Source organism: Kogia breviceps, chromosome 15, assembly GCF_026419965.1.
Source record: "Kogia breviceps isolate mKogBre1 chromosome 15, mKogBre1 haplotype 1, whole genome shotgun sequence".
NCBI lineage: Eukaryota > Metazoa > Chordata > Mammalia > Artiodactyla > Physeteridae > Kogia > Kogia breviceps.
The window spans coordinates 67,331,494-67,349,096 of NC_081324.1; the positions used below are offsets into that span (position 1 = coordinate 67,331,494).

The 17,603-nt window shown below is 40.3% G+C and overlaps 1 protein-coding gene across 1 annotated transcript in view; it reads right to left on the reverse strand.

The window, feature by feature from the left end:
• HORMAD2 (HORMA domain containing 2) overlaps window positions 1–10,060 on the reverse strand; it is a 70,225-nt gene extending 60,165 nt beyond the window's left edge. The window contains exons 1-3 of the mRNA XM_059040908.2: window positions 10,046–10,060; window positions 4,546–4,634; window positions 382–523 (exon numbers count right to left, since the gene is read on the reverse strand). Of these exons, the coding sequence (XP_058896891.1) occupies window positions 382–523; window positions 4,546–4,596 (193 nt within the window). The 5' untranslated portion in view covers window positions 4,597–4,634; window positions 10,046–10,060. The remainder of the gene's footprint in view (window positions 1–381; window positions 524–4,545; window positions 4,635–10,045) is intronic.
• Window positions 10,061–17,603: the final 7,543 nt, after the last annotated feature.

A 17,603-nucleotide genomic window follows, 5' to 3' on the forward strand; every position in this document is an offset into this window, starting at 1 on the left:
GGCTCACGGTCCCAGCCGCTCCGCGGCACGTGGGATCCTCCCGGACCGGGGCATGAACCCGCGTCCCCTGCATCCGCAGGCGGATTCTCAACCACTGCGCCACCAGGGAAGCCCTGTGGGTACAGTTTAGAATTACTGGGCTTGTCCATACATATTTCTTTTCTCTTCATTCGGTGATTTGGTATCTAGCCAGGAACTAAGGGTTCCTATAAGTAAAACCACTAAATATAGTGAAATTAAAATGGAAAATGAATTAGCAAATTGATCTTAAAGAACACATGACTTGGAATTTGCACACTCTGTGAGAAAGTAAAGTTTTACTCCTGCCAAATAGAGGAAAAGGGCTCCACCAGCCAAAGTAACCATTTAGTTAAACTTTACCATCCAAATGGCGTTCTCCGTAAGAGCTCTCTGGAAACAGGCCCCTTAGATATGTTACACATGAGATAGAAGTAGCAAAAAGTTTCTTCACCATTATCAATGACTCATGCTCATTAGTTATTTGAGATGGGAAAACTGTTTCCTGGGAGGGGGGGAAATGAAAAAGATTAGTATTCTTTAATATAGTCAGCCCATCATGCCATTACCACAAGCAAAATGGAAAGATTTTTCAAGACCTCAAATCTGATACCTTTATAGATAATCAAAAGGAAACTGGGCTTTGAATATTGCGTCAGATTAGATCTTCACTGGGAAGGCAAAGAAGGGCAGAGACGGTTATCCAAGTAATTCAAGACTGTTATAATTTATTTTACAATGACCCATGGATTTAGGCAAAACGGGGAGTTTTACTATGATTATATAATCTTCCCTTTCATACACTCCTCAGAACCCACTGCAATCTGTCTTCCACCCCCTCTGTTCTATACTATTCTCTCCAAAGTCACCAAGTACATCCTATCATCGACCTCATCTTGGTCCTCGTACTATGTAAACTCCTCTGTAGTGCTTAACACTTTTGTCCACACTCTCCTCTCTCTCAGCTGCCATAACACTATTTTCTTTTTTTTCTCCCACCTATCCTCCATATCTATCTCAATCTCTTTTATTTTTTTCCAGTTTTTCTGCCCTTTAAATGTTACTCCCACCCCAGAATTCTGTCTTCAGTCTTTTCTCTTTTCATAGCTCTCTCTTCTTGGGTAATTTCATCTAGTCTTACTGCTTCAGCTACAGCCTATACAGAGAAAATTTGAAGTCCTTATTTCTGTTCTGAGCCCTACTTCCATTTGTTTATTTTCTAAACATCTGTACCTAGACCACTTTGTAGACCCCTCAAACTCAGTTTATCTCTATCACCCTGACTGAAACCTGATCCCAAGTTTCATTCTCAGACAAATGGATCAGCATCCACTCCAATCATCCAAGCTAGAAGTACAGTCATCTTTGGCTTCTCTCTCTCCTCCATTCCCCATATCCAATCACAAAGTCCTATTAATCCTCTCTAGGAGAGTTCTCAAATCTGTTTTCTCCTCTCTTCTCACTGCCACTGCCTTGGCTCAGGACATGGTCACTTCTCCCCTTTATTACTGTAGTTGCCTCTGACCTCCCTGCTAACGGTTCCTTTCATTCAATCTGTCCTTCATACTGCCAACATTATTAACTTTAAAGAATACAAATCTTAAAAAAAAAAAAGAATACAAATCTTATCATGACACTCCCAGTGTTCATACAGGATAGAGTTCAAGTGTAGCGTTTGAGAACTGTCAAAATCTTATCTTTGCCTAGCTTTCTTGTCTCATCTCCCACCCCTCCCTTCTGCCTCTCCTCCCTTATCCCCTCCTATGCACCCTACTCTCTAGCCATGTGGAACTACTATTCATCTACTATTCTACTACCATGTATTTCCACATCTTTGTGCTTTGCTTAAGCAAAAGTTCTGCAGTATAAGTGACTCTCACAGATAAAGCTGAGTGCAAGAAAGCTGACACAATTGAGTACTAAAGTATGATTTCATTTACATAAAGTACAAAAGCAGGTGAAACTAATCTATGATATTAGAAGTCAGAATGGTAAATCTCTGATTACCTCATTCAAATTCAGAGGTCTTTTTTACTATACTGCACAGTTTCAACTGTTGAAGTTTTAATAATTCTGTTACTTAGAGGCAGGTACTACCCACAAATATGCATTTAGATGAAAGAGAATGCCCCCAAAGCTTTTCTATATCTATATCTGGTTCTAGAATGTCTTCAGGACATTCTAGACATGATTTTGCAATGTAAGCTTGCTTCCTCTTTGGTACACTACATAGCGAAAATGAATTATCAGTTCATCATTTTGTCAAGCCATATTATATTCAGTTGTTAAAAAGATACATAAAATTATTCTTGCATGTATGATAGGAACTTTGGGGACAAATTAATATGGATCTTAAAAGTTAGGCTAAGGAAGTTATGCTTTATTCTGTAACCAGTGGAAAGGCAGCAGGTTTGATTCGGAGAGTGAGTAGAATAATTGTTTTACGAATATTAAGCTATAGCAGAAGTAGGAAAGATTAATGTTGAAAGAGAATTAGGTATGTAATGTGCATGTGTGTGTATGTGTATGTGTGTAAAATTTTACAGAAAATTGCTTTTCGTACCTATAGATCCTGAGAAATTAAGGTTCTTTGGGGGTAATTGGGTAATAGCTGGCATGGCACACATGTATAATGACTTATTGAAAACATGCCAAAATTTAGAGGCAATACTTGAGTAATAATTACTTGTAAAATTAAATAACCTAAAAATATAAAGATGTTTACTTTAAATATAGAATCTAAAAGGCCATTTGTAATAATGAAGATCAATGATTGGAAAAGGCCTCTAGAATTCTGTTACTTTTCTATACTCCAGGGATTTTTTTCTCAGCTCAGTTGATCTAATACTTTAAGGGTTATCATTCACGTTTTTATAAATGTCTAATACATGAAAATACTGTGGCTTGATAATAGAAAACACTATTATAAATTATTTTAATAAGAAATTGTGCTAATGATATAAGTAATGTTTGACAGCTCAGCTGTCAAGCTACATGACCTACGGCAAGTTACTTTACTTCTCTGAGCTTCAGTTTTCCCCTTATTTCAAGGTTTAAGTGAAATAATAATATAAAGCCCTTGGCACAGTGCCCAGCACGTGGTAAGTGCTGAATAAATGTTAGCTTCTATAGTTATTATTATTGTTGTTTTAAGTATTAAATAGCAATATCATACAGTCACTTAAAATTTACTGGGAGAAGTAGCTCATGCAGTCCAAACTACAAAGATCTGTTTATATCAAAAGGTCAATTTGATAGTGAGAAAAATAACTGCCAAGCTGATTGCAATTCATATAGCCAGCTCAGCATTTCACCCCAGGAAGGGTTTCCTAAGTGGAAACCCAACGAGATCAGGAGTTGGCTTGGTGAGTATACTGAATTTGAGCCAGAAAGATGACTGCTTTCTCTCTGCCCTAATTCTCGTTCAACTTCAATCTTCCCTGCCTCTGCTACAGCTTAATATTCCTAAAACATTATTTGACTCACTGTCCTGGTGAAACCACTGACTTTCCATTGATTACAGAATAAAGCATAAATTCCTTAGCCTGGCTTTTAAGATCAACATTAATTTGTCCCCAAAGTTCCTATTCAATTTTATTTCCTACTTCTGTCCAACATGATGACACTCCACTCCAGTAGGGATGGATTCTTTGTTATTCTGTGAAACATGCCATGCTCATTTCTTACTCTGAGCCAAGGCATATGCTAGTTTTTGCTCATGGAATTCTCTTCTCTCTCCTCTCTCCTAATCCTTTTCATTAATTAAGGTCCACCTTAAGTCCTATCTCCTTCGTGAGGAATATACAAACCATTCCAGTCTATATAAAATCTCTAAATTCCTATAATTTGTATTGCTTTACTCTTTTCACATATATTTAATGCATATACTGCTTTGTATATTGACTTACCTCCTGTAAATCTTATTTCCCTAACCAAATTATAAACTTCTAGAATGTAAAGATTCGTTTTTTTATTCTCTCACAGAATAACACAGCATTACATATATATTATATAATATTAAGCTCTCAGTGAATCAATGAATGATTCATTAATGAATGTCATGGGACAAGATAAACTTGCCCAGGTGAACCCAGCAAGGTTGCCTGGCCCTGACATGCTTCCCCAGGGCCCCAGGATCCTAGTTTCTCTAAGTGTTGTCTCCTTCAGTTCTTATAATTACATCACAGTGTGCATTAGAAGTGTCCTAATTGTGTCAGGAAGTGAATGTCTAACACAGAACCATTCTCTTTAAACATCTCTTTTTGTTTCTGATTTCTTTTCCTCTACAAAGTCTAAATATATAAACATGAAACAAACACCCAGTAAGTTACTTTGTAGAAATCTATTCTAAATTTCCTGAGCATCCTCAGTCCATTAGCCAGTTAAAATGTAGACATACTCTGCCAGAATATTATGTGCCAATTAACTGATAAAACTGCTGTTTAAAAAAACACCAAAGATTAAAGTCATGATTCTGAACTAACTCACTAAATAGTCATTGATTTTCTTTTAATTCTTCGTAAATACCTTAGGTGCCTTGTGAATTCTGATAGAGTGAGAGAGCTGAGCAGTGGCCATTATAGCAACCTATCAAGGATTCTTTTAACAAGTCTAACCTGTAAAAAAAAAAAAAAAAAAAAAAAAAAAATTAGAGACCTTGCCTAACGTAAACCTTATTGTGAATTTTCCGGATAACTATATAATTAGCATTTGATTGGATTCTTTTGAAAATTAGTTTAATAAACATTTTTATCTCCACTACCAATTTTCTATAAAGTAAAACCACCCGATAAAAATTTAAGTTGACTTATTTGTTCCCAAATACATTTGGAGGGGAAAAATAAATTGTAAATCCCCTAAAGATTCAACAGTATATTTTACTCATCTTTGTTATTCCCTCAGAGTGTAACAGTGCTCTCTATATAACAGGGGCTCAAAAATACTTCTTGAATTAACTTCATGCGTAACTGATTTTCAAAGTAAACTCTAAAGTTTACAGTTCATTAGGATGGCTATTCAAAAAAGTGAAAAATAACAGTTGGAGGTGAAGATGTGAAAAATCGGAATCTTTGTACACTGCTGGTAGGAATGTAAAATGGTGCAGCTGCTGTGGAAAACAGTATGGCAGTTCTTCAAAAAGTTCAGTAGATTTACCATATTACCCAGCAATTCCACTTCTAGGTCTAAACTCAAAAGAATTGAAAGGAGGGAGTCAAACAGATTACACACCAATGTTCACAGCAATATTATTTACAATAGCGAAAAGGTGGAAACAACCCAAATGCCCAACAACAGTTGAATGGATTTTTTAAATGTGGTATATACAATGGAATATTATTCAGCCTTAGAAAGGAATGAAATTCTGATACATGTTGCAACATGGATAAACTTGAAAACATTATGTTAAGTGAAATAAACCAGACACAGGGCTTCCCTGGTGGCGCAGTGGTTGAGAATCCGCCTGCTGATGCAGGGGTCACGGGTTCGTGCCCCGGTCCGGGAAGATCCCACATGCCGCGGAGCGGCTGGGCCCGTGAGCCATGGCCGCTGAGGCTGCGCGTCCGGAGCCTGTGCTCCGCAACGGGAGAGGCCACGACAGTGAGAGGCCCGCGTACCACAAAAAAAAAAAAAACAACAAAAAAACCAGACACAAAAGGACACATATTGCACAATTCCACTTATATGAGGTAGAGATACCTAAAGTAGTCAAATTCATAGCAACAGAGAATAGAATAGAAGTCACCAGGGGCTGGAGGGTAGAAGGAATGCGGAGTTCAATGGGTACAGAGTTTCTATTCAGGATGATGAAAAATTTTTAGAAATGGGTAGTGGTGATGGTTGTACAACACTGTGAATGCACTTAGTGCCACTGAATTATACACTTAAGAATGGCTGAGATGATGAATTTTATGTAATGCACATTTTGCCACAATAAAAAGCATTAATGTTTAAAATACAGTTTTCAATTCTGTTGCTTCACTAACATAAAAAAGAAGTAAATTTCCCTTTTTCTTTTCAAAGGACTTAATTTATATTGTAGTTTCTTGTCAAAGTTTTATGGAGTTCTGACCAAAATATCTGTAAATAACCCATTTAAAGAAATTCCATTCTGGATCACTCAGGATAGCCTGTGACTTGTTTTTGTGTACAAATTAATGCAAGATTCTGGAAGATTTTGCATATAAAAGAGAGCAGAATTATTTAAGGACACTGCCACAAGGTGGTGATAGAGATTATAAACAGGTAATACTTAATTTCTCTCAATTTACTTCTTCAGAGCAGCACTAGGGGACTCTCTTTTACAAGATTTTATGAGACTGAAACCACCTAATAGTCCTTTTGTCCTTAATGATTCCAAGGTATCTTTTGTTGACTTCAGATTATAACCATCATTTCTGAGTGTAACCTGACCCTTTCTTAGCTTTTAGTGTTCTTCAAGATCTGGCTCATGCCTCTTTAGCCACATCTCTAACCGTTTTCCCTTACACTTTTATGCATCAGCTGTTCTTATCTACTTTAATTAACCTATATTCTCTCTCGCTTTCAGGCTTTTGTAATGTTCCTTCTGCCTGAAACATCCTTCTCCCTTTCCAATTCCTACTCATCTTCTAGACATGGCTTAGTATACGTTTCTCAAGGAATTATTCCCTGGTTCACCACCAAGTCTGGGTTATGTGCCCATTGTATTATATTCCATATCATTTTGCCTTTATGTATCCACCCCACCCTGCTGTGAGATAATGTGAAGGCAAAGTTGTATCTGCCTAGTTCATTCTATAGTTTTTAAGGTTTTTTTAAAGTTACAATTCAGTAGGTTTTAGTATATTCACGAAGTTTTGCAACCATCACTACCATCTAATTTCAGAAGATTTTCATTACCCTAAAAGAAACCCCATACCCACTAGCAATCACACCTCATTTTCCCCTCACCTGACTCCTCGCAACCATTAATCTACTTTTCATCTTTATGGATTTGCTTATTCTAGACATTTCATATAAATGGAATCATATATAAACTTTTGTGTCTAGTTTAGCTCATTCTTGAATCCTTAGCACCATGACAGTACTGGAATAAAATAGGTAGGTGCTCAAAAAATATCTGCTGAATCAATAGAGAAGTACTACATGAACAAGGAAAAAGTAAGGGTCTAGAATAGAATTACAGAATTTTAGAAGTAGAAGGAACTTTAAATGTCATCTAGTCCAAACATCTAATTTTCTTTCTTTTTTTTTTTTGGCGGCACACGGGCCTGTCACTGTTGTGGCCTCTCCCGTTGCGGAGCACAGGCTCCGGACGCGCAGGCTCAGCGGCCATGGCTCACGGGCCCAGCCGCTCCGAGGCATGTGGGATCCTCCCGGACCGGGGAAGGAACCCGCGTCCCCTGCATCGGCAGGCGGGCTCTCAACCACCGCGCCACCAGGGAAGCCCCTAAACATCTAATTTTCTAGATGAGAAAATCAAGGTCCAGAGAAGTCAACTGACTTACTCAAGGTCAATCAGAACTGAGAATAAAAATCAAGAAAATTTGTTTCACAATTTAGGGGGTTTTTCTACAATGACTCTGTGTAATCAAATTCCCCTTGCTTTCATTCCATCTAAAATACTGCATTACCAGCACCTTCTTAGTTGTTCGACTTGCTTGCTTATTTCTAAACATGGTAGGGTCTCTTTTTGGTGTCCTGAAATAATCTGGCTTCAGGAAGGCAAAAAAGATCTAAATAATTGTTTTAAATAGCCAGGCTCCTTTCAACCTCTAACTATTCTGTTGCTACTGTTTTTTTCCCTTTGAACAGGTGTTTTGTGGAGGTCTCCTATTCAAGTACAAACTGCTTAATTTTGAAAGCTCACAAGCTGACAGCCCCAGGAGGTATGACTCTACAGATCATGTACTCTCACAGAATTACTCTGATATTTTTTTATCACCTTGTTCTGACTCATTATCTAAAACCTGAGAGATTTCATAACTATGGGTTTTAAGAACAGAACTTTAACTTCCAAATGTCTTTGACTTATATATTTGCTTGTATATTGGATCCACAAACATCTGAAACTTCACAGGGCATCAATACATTCACTCTTATGCTTGATATGTCTACTCTGTGACAAGGATTATGATCTTGAGAAAAACAAAATTTCTGAGTTTTCTCAGATAAGACTCACTCTGAGCTTACTTCTTGACCTACATCACAATTGCCCTATTTAAAATGGTGGCACAATTACTCTACCCTTTAATGTGTGAATCCAAGATTCAGATAAAAATTAACCAGCTGTTGTTTAGTTTCTGAAGGCCTAAGCCACTTTTTTTGGGGGTGGTGCGTAGGTGGCATTCTGAGTGACACACACAAAAAAGTTTCATTACATTTGCCCAAAGACAATAATAGTTGATTTCCTAATGCTCTTCACCCATCTTTCCCAATCTTCCAAAACCATTTTCAAAACCATTCCAAAACAAGAAAATCCCTTTTCTATCAAATGTATAATATCCAACAGCTAGATTCTAAAATGCAGCTAGATGACCTTCCATACATGTGTATGGTATGAAGATGGCTTTACTCAAAGGAAGTACATGTCAACATAAATGGGCTCAAATCAGAGTTGGAAGGGGGAGGAGACATCCTCTAAAACTAATGCAATCCTTTCATTTTAAAGAAAAGGAAAGTCAATTCAGTGGAAGGATAGTCTTTTTAACAAACAGTGCTGGAACAACAGGACATCCATAGACCAAAAAACCCCAAAACCCTTCAACCTAAAAACCCCTAAAACCTTCAACCATATACAAATATTAATTCAAAATGGATCATAGATTTAAATGTACAATATAAAACTATCAGTACAAATAAGAGGAAAATGAAGTCCAGCAAGGGAACATGGTTTGCCAAAGGTCACCCTGTGACTCAGAGGTTTCACAGAGTTTGCTCCCATAAATTATTATTCTCCATTTTAACAAATCCCATTTGGTCCTGTTAATTCCCCTACTCCGTGCTCACTCAGAGTAAATGGTTTCCACTATGTGAACTGGGTATTTATTCATGCTCTTTTGGTTTTTTAATATCTTCTTCAGGCTACTTCAATTATTCATTCTATTCAACATTTACTGGGCGACTACCACGTGCTAGTCTTCCTGTAGACTTACAAAGATGTAAAATACTGTTCCTACCTCAAGAGATTTATGGCCCAATGGGGGAGAAATTAGATTATTATCCTAATCAGATTAAAACTCCTTTACGGGCAAGAACCGTACTTTTTCTTCATTTTCACCAGCCAAGTAACATGATGTACTGCACACCGAGTCCAGTGCTCTGTGCAATTGAACACATTTTGGTGATTGGTTAATCTTGAGTTTCAAGACACTCTCTCCCCTGCACTGTTTGGGGAACTAAAGTCCATGAGATTAAACGGCAAAGCCTGGATAAGGCGAAAGAGGAGCTGAGGTCATCTCGTGGGGACTCACACCTCTTGGTCTGCGCCAGCCATTGATTCTCACAGGACACCTCAATGGCTGGAGAAAACCTGACCTAGAAGATAGACAGTCCTCCCCCACAAAGCTCCCGATCCGACTGGTTGCAACACGCAGGTGTTGGCCGGAATAAGAGCTTGGCTGCCAATTGTCCGCTGCTGCGTCCTCACCAGGGCTGATTCCTTCTTTTCCACCACCATCTCAATTTAAAAGCTATCTTGATAGTGGGAATGTGAGTGTTCCCAGTACAATTCTCTTCACCTCCCCACCCCACTTCCCCCACCCCCAGTAAATGTGAAATTTTTCATCATCAAGCGCTGGGGAGGGGGGTGGGGAATGCTACCTAGGGGTTCCCCTTTGTCCTTCCCCTCAGCCCCGGCCTTCCCGCTACTCCTCAGAATACTTCGGGCCTCACAGAAATACTTTCAAATCAAACTTAAAGCCTCAAGGAAAAAGAAACGAAAAGGGAAAAAAATAACCTAAGAGGAAAAAAAAAAAAAAACCTAAGAGAACTAACGACGCTCAAGCGCCCTTTTTCTCCGTATGCCTCGCATCTGGACAGCCCTCACCTCAGCCGGTCGACACCGCCCAGTGAAGGGCGATCAACGGCCTTTTCCTGCTCAAACTCTCCCTCGGGCTTATGAATAATCAACGAGGCCTTCCTGGGCGGGGCGAGACTCTTCATGAATAATTCATTACTTCTCCTGATCGCCTGAGCGGCCCGCCTCGCTCGGTCTCATGAATATGCAAAGAGAGGCGAGCGACGGCTAACACGCCCCCAGCAAGCCCCGCCCACCACGCCTGGCCTCCTGGCGCCCGCTGGGAGGTGGTTCCCAGCCCATCTTCCCTCAGGCCGTCGTCCCCAAGTCTCTCCTCCGGCGTTTCCGCCCTTCCGAGGGCTCGCCGGGCGCTCCCGGGCCTGAGGGACCCAAGCCGAGCTCGAGGCGCCGCACACGGACCCCGACGGGGCCTTCGGCTCGGGGCTGCTCTGCCTGGGCAACCCTTACGTCGAGGACAGCCTGCTGCCGGCCTTCCTGAGGAGACGCCTGCCCGCCGAGGTGAGGGGGGGCGGGGAGGACTTCGCGGGCCCGGAGGGGCCTGGGTTAGAGCCTGTGGGGCCGTGGGGTTAATGCAGGCCAAGGGCCCGGCCGGGGGTGGGGGAGGGGAGGCTAGAGCCTGGAGGGAGCGGGTCAACGCAGAAGGGCGGTAGAGGCCCAGAAGACAGAGGTTTCGCGCGGGAGGGCATCTCTCCACTTCTTCTCTGTATGGACCCCCACTCTGCATTATTTTTAATATTCATTGGTAATTATGGAAATAAAACACGAATATGTGCTCCTCTTACACTGCCTCCTAACCTGGTCCCCTGCGCAGAGGTAAACCCCAGTGAGCAGTTGGGTGTGGGTCTCCGCAGGTCCCTTTCCAAGTGGTTCAGCTACACATCTAGTATCTTGTGGGGCTTCTCAGCAGTTCGTGGAGCCCCTGGAACCTCTGCAGTGGGGTTTCCTGAGAGAGTGGATGAAGAAACCTGTTTTTACTTTGTTTCCACAGTAAAGGAAAACAAAAAAAAGATTCAAGTTTGTAAAAACATGAGTTTATAACCTAACAACTAAAACCAAACTTTGGGCAGTAAATTCCTTTAGTGCAGGTTTTCTCAATCTCAGTAGTAGTACCCTCCCCACCTCAAATCGTTTGACAACCCAGAATGTCTCCAGACGTTGTCAAATGCACCCTGGGGGACAAGATGGCCCTTAGTCGAGAACTACAGCTGACCCTTGAACAACTGGGGGGTCGGGGGTGCTGGCAGTCTGCACAGTCAAAAATCCGCCTGTAAATTTGTAGTCGTCCCTCCTTATCTGAGGTTCGGCATCCAAGATTTAAACCAGCTGTGGATTGTGTAGCATTACTGTAGTATTTATTGAAAACAATCCACGTGTAGGTGGAGCCGGGCAGTTCAAACCCGTGTTGTTCAAGGATCATCTGTGCTGCTTTAATTCTGTACTTTCCAGAAGTAACTGCTCTTTAAAACAACCATGCAGATGATCTGTCTGCCCCAGCCCTTTCCAGCCTCGGCATTTTCCTGCTTCCCTCTAGTTGAACCACTAGCCCCTGTGTGCTCTGGCTATGCTCACTTGAGGTCCCAGTCAGCTAACCACTACCGTCTCCAAAGAGCCTTTCCTATGCTGAAGTCCACCCCCCTACCACACCACACACACACACACACACAGACTTATTCTCTCTCATTATCACTCTGTTTTCTTCCTAGAACTAATCACAATCTGAATTTCATTTATTTATTAATCTGTTTTTCTTTCTTCACCACCTAGAATGCAAGTAAGCTTCATTAGAAGCCTGAACTCTTCAGGTCACCCCAGGATCCGCAGTGCCCAGCACAGTAATCACTTAATAAACTTGGTAGACTGAGACAAATTACCCTCTCTTCCTCCCAAGAGTTTCTGTGGGGTTTCTCCTATTCCTTTCCATCCACATTCCCCTCTGGGCTCCTCTGTGACCTTTGTTTAGAACTTAAATGGATGAATGAGCACCTAGGAACTGTGGGTGAAGCCTTCACTTTTCCCACTGACTTATCCACTCTTTCAGGGCAGAAACTGTCCTTTACTATGTTCATTGAAGGTATTCATATGGTTGAATGAACTAATTGATGCCTTAAGGAAAAATATTAGACAATTAAAAATTGATCGTGCTAGGGCTTCCCTGGTGGCGCAGTGGTTGAGAGTCTGCCTGCCGATGCAGGGGACACAGGTTCGTGCCCTGGTCTGGGAAGATCCCACATGCCGCGGAGCGGCTGGGCCCGTGAGCCATGGCCGCTGAGCCTGCACGTCCGGAGCCTGTGCTCTGCAACAGGAGAGGCCACAACAGTGAGAGGCCCGCGTACCAAAAAAAAAAAAAAAATTGATCATGCTAAAAGGAGCTTTAGAAATTATCAAAGAACTTTATAGATAAGAGTTTAGGTAATTTGCTCAAGGTCCCCAGGCTTGTTGAGAGGCCAAATCACAGGTACAACCCATGGTATCACACCTCTCATTTCAAGGCTCTTTCTTATCTCCAGCCAGTCTAGTTTCTGATTACTTTTCTGTGAACCTGACTTACAGCTCAAACAAAAAATCCCAAGTCTTTTTTTTTTTGGCTGCTTTGGGACTTCGTTGCTGAGCATGGGCTTTCTCTAGTTGTGGTGAGCGGGGGCTACTCTTCGTTGCGGTGCGCAGGCTTCTCATTGCGGTGGCTTCTCTTACAGAGAAGCCTGCACACCGTAACGAAGAGGTGTCTTCATTTGCGGAGCATGGGCCCTAGGCGTGCCGTCTTCAGTAGTTGTGGTGCACAGGCTGAATTGCTCTGTGGTCTGTGGGATCTTCCCGGACCAGGGCTCGAACCCGTGTCCCCTGCTTTGGCAGGCTGATTCTTAACCACTCCGCCACCAGGGAAGTTCCAAGACTTACTTCTTGTCAACTGAAAGCTTCTGAGCTTGTATTCCTCATCTTTTGATTAAATCCAGCCCTGGGGATAATGGCCTAATAAACTCAAAAGTGCTATATGGTATTCAAACAATTTTCCATTTTCTTTTATGCGTTTCAGTGCTAAGAGATTGGAAATTGTCCCTGTCAAAACAAAGTATCTTGTTTGTTTTGGAATGGAAAAATGTACATTGTAGGAGAAAGTGATCATTGTTTAGAAATTTCCAAATAACCAGTTGTTAAAGTTTTGCCAAATCCTGTATCCAGTAGTAAAATAACACGTGAAACAGATGAAAATGCCGGTGGGATGGTGGCAGGATCTTTTTTGAGATGACTTTCCATTGCCTAAAGTTGACCTTTCTCTTTAGACACGTGTGTTTCCTCTTTACTCTGTGTACCTGAAACAGTTGTTACTCATTAGTTTCTAGTTAGACCCTTGCTTTTTGAGAACTAAAGACCATTCAGGGTTCCTTCTTTCCTCTTCTTGATCATTTTATATAGGTAGCACCTGGTTAATAGAGTCTTATGGAGTCATGCTCTCAGCTTTCAGAATTTTGCAGTTTTTTTCTGAGGTGTGTGACAGCACACTGCATCACAGGAAGTAGAGATAGCTTTTGTCTGACTCATTGAAACTTTCCCCCATCGAATTCAGTTTAACCCTGGAAATCTTTTCCAAAAGATGGTTTACTCGAGGGTTATCATAATAGACATATCGAATATAAAATGTATTCTCAGGAAGACATCTCTAAATCTTTCTCCCTCTTCAGTGCACATAATCATGATACCAAATACAGAGAAAAGACATTGAGGTTTGGGGAGCAACTACTCTTAACATCATCAAAACTTCTAGTCATCATAAAGCTGACACCACCATATTTATTTCTTCATCAAACATTTATTTTGCACCTACCATTTATAAAGCACTCTGCTTGGCCTTGTGTGGACCAGAGAGATAATGACTTGGTCCCTGAGCTGTGGAAGTTTACAGTTTAGTAAGAGAGGGAGACCTGTAAACACATTACTCACATAGAAAATAATTTGCAAATATTAATGGAGGTATAAATTATATGATAGAGTGTAGAGAAGGAAGCTATGCATTTTGAATGGGGAATCAAGACAGCTTCACAAAGGAGGTGGCATTTTAGGAGGAGAATGTGTATATATAATTTCCTTTGCACATTTTTTGGCAGTGGTTTAGGCCACTTCAAACCAATAAAAGCAGACATTTTGCTCACCGCTTTAGAACTAGGAAAGAAAAGATGTAAGGTCCTTTCTTTCACTCTTGTCAGCAACAAGCTTCTGAAAGCTAAATGTTGCCTTTGCAATCCCAGGTGCCTCACTCATGGTTAAGAGGAGAGCTCCAGCTACATTATTTTGAGCCCTCTCATTTCTGCGTTAGGGTGTTATTTTCATTGGGGCATACAGTATACAGTAGCCATGTGATTTTTTTTTTTTTGGATCAGTGGTGTTTATAGAAGCGTTTGTAAATGTGACTCTGAAATCCTAGAATTTTAAGTATTACAGGGAAGGAAAGAGAGGCAAATGATTGAAGTTTTTAAAGTGTGACAGCACACTGCATCACAGGAAGTAGAGATAGCTTTTGTCTGACTCTGTGTGTAAAGCCTCTGTGTAAATTGGCTATGCTGCCTTACTAATTTAGGTATTTTTTAGAGAGAAAGGCAAAGATAAAGAATTACCCACTTGGCTTTAGCTTCTGAACTTGATCTATTCTTTGGCAGCCAAAGAGAATCCAGTCAATAGGAAATAAGCCCTGACTATAAAGTCTGAACATATGCTCCTGCTGCTTCTGCCCATACACTGTCAACCTAGAAAATATAATTCCATGTGTAGGTAGCAGTTTATTATGGTGTTCATGCCCACTCAAGAGTTGCATATCAATTTCTGCATCCTTTGAATTGATCTTTTCTGACTGGCAGAAGAATCTCCATGTGGATTGTGTGTTTCTGGGGAAAGCCTAGGGTTTAACGAATTGGAACGGGAAATGACAGAGGCTGTAAGTGATAGACTGCTGCCTACTTGAGTGCCCTGACTAAAAAATAATGTCAAGGAAGATACTGAATGCTCAAACATTATAGAAATGTTCTATTTGGCTACTTAGTTCTGTTTTCTGCTGACTATGACATTTTATTGACATGTAAGATTAAGTTATTCCTCTTACTGTTTATCATTTAATAGAAAAGATTTCAAATGAAGTAGATTTTTAAACTGCCTTTCTGTGATTGCAACTTGGTACCTCTGTACAGAGATCTGAGATGAGGTGATGTTCAAAATTTGCCACACTACTGACAGCCCATATTTTGAGGCCCTTTACTTTCTAACATTTTGATGCTTGGAAAATGACAGTTACCAAAAATGGTTTAGAACTCCTATGAGAACATAGTCCAACCTCAGCCCCATGAGGGGCTTTTTTCCCCCTTCCTTTAGTTTATACTAACCTAATGATAAATGTGTAAGTACTAACAACCTCTGACTGAGACGGTGCCTAATTTAAGATTCAGAATACTTATGATCTTAGCATGAACTGAATATAACAATACAAGACATCTGAGGCAGGTGTTTCTAACAACTCTCCTCATTAAACAAACAAAAACCAATTCCCTCCTGCCAAGAGAAAGGTTAAACAACTGGAAAGTGAGACATTACACAGAAATTACCAACAAAGCTTTAAAAATGAAAGGGAGAAAGAATTACAAGAAGACATCATTTAGAGGTTTGCTATAACTTACACCTAGGAAAGCTATACCAGAAAGCCAGATTTCTTTGAAAGTCATATTCTCAAGTGTGCCAGGGGCTCTGTTAACTTCAGTCATGTCAATGCATAGCACAGAAGATTTACCGTTGTTAGAGGCATTGGGAGAATTTAAAGTATGACCTCATCAGTAACCTGTGGATATACCCCCCACCAACTTTTATTTGTTGAAAAGTGACTAGGCATAAGACTTACTCAAACACATTGAGTGAATGCACATATGTTATTGGAAGAATCCCAAATATCCAAGCAATTAACTGGGATACGTTCAAATTATGCATAATAGATTGATCTTTGAAAAGATGCATTGAAAACTTCCTATTTCTGTTGATAATATTATTTTTCCATTTATCTAATTTGAAACCATTATCTGTGTGTTAACTTTTTTAACATTTATTTTTATTTATTTATATTTATTTTCGCTGTGCCAGATCTTAGTTGCGGCATGTGGGATGGGATGGATCTTTGTTGTGGCATGCGGGCTCTTAGTTGTGGCATGCATGTTGCGGGATCTAGTTCCCCGACCAGGGATCAAACCTGGGCTCCCTGCATTGGGAGTGCAGAGTCTTACCCAGTGGACCACCAAGAAGTTCCTGTGTGTTAACTTTTTATTCAAGTATAGTGTACATACAGAAAACCATCCTCTTTTTTCTTTTTATTGAGGTATAGTTGATTTACAATATTATATTAGTTTCAGGTGTACAACGTATTGATTCAGAGTTTTAGATTATACTCAGTTTAATTATTATAAAATATTGGCTGTATTCCCAGTGCTATACAATATGTCCTTGTAGTTTATTTTGTATATAGTAGTTTGTACCTCTTAATCTCCTACCCCTATGTTGCCCCTCCCTCCTCTCTCCCCTCTGGTAACCACTAGTTCTCCTTATCTGTGAGTCTTTTTCTAGTTTGTTATATTCATTTGTTTGTTTTATTTTTTAGATTCCATATATGAGTGCTAACATATATTTGTCTTTCTCTGACTTATTTCACTAAGCATAATACTCTTTAGGCCCATCCATGTTGTTACAGAGGGCAAAATTTTATTCTTTTTTATGCTGAGTAGTATTCCAGTAGTATTATGTGTATATGTGTGTGTATCACATCTTCTTTATCCATTCATCTGTCGATGGACACTTAGGTTGCTTCCATGTCTTGGCTATTGTAAATAATGTTGCTATGAACATTGGGGTGCATTTATCTTTTTGAATTAGTGTTTTCATTTTCTTCAGATATATACCCAGGAATGGAATTGCTAGATCACATGATAGTTCTAGTTTTAGTTTTTCAAGGGACCTCTATACTGTTCTATACTGTTTTCTATAGTGGCTGCACCAATTTACATTCCCACCAAGAGTGTACAAGGGTTCCCTTTTCTCCATATCCTTGCCAACATCTGTTACCTGTGGTCTTTTTGATCATAGCCTTTCTGATAGGTGTGAGGCAATATCTCATTGTGACTTTGATTTGCATTTCTCTGATTTGTGATGTTGAACATCTTTTCATGTGCCTGTTCACCTGTATGTCTTCTTTGGGAAAATGTCTATTCAAGCCTTTTGCCCATGTTTTTTTTTTTTTTTTTTTTTTTTGCGGTATGCGGGCCTCTCACTGTTGTGGCCTCTCCCGTTGCGGAGCACAGGCTCCGGACGCGCAGGCCTAGTGGCCATGGCTCACGGGCTTAGTTGCTCCGCGGCATGTGGGATCTTCCCGGACCAGGGCACGAACCCGTGTCTCCTGCATCGGCAGGCGGATTCTCAACCACTGCGCCACCAGGGAAGCCCTTGCCCATGTTTTAATCAGGTTTTTTTTAAATTGAGTTGTATGAGCTGTTTATATATTTTGGATATTAACTTATTATTGGTCATGTCATTTGCAAATATTTTCTCC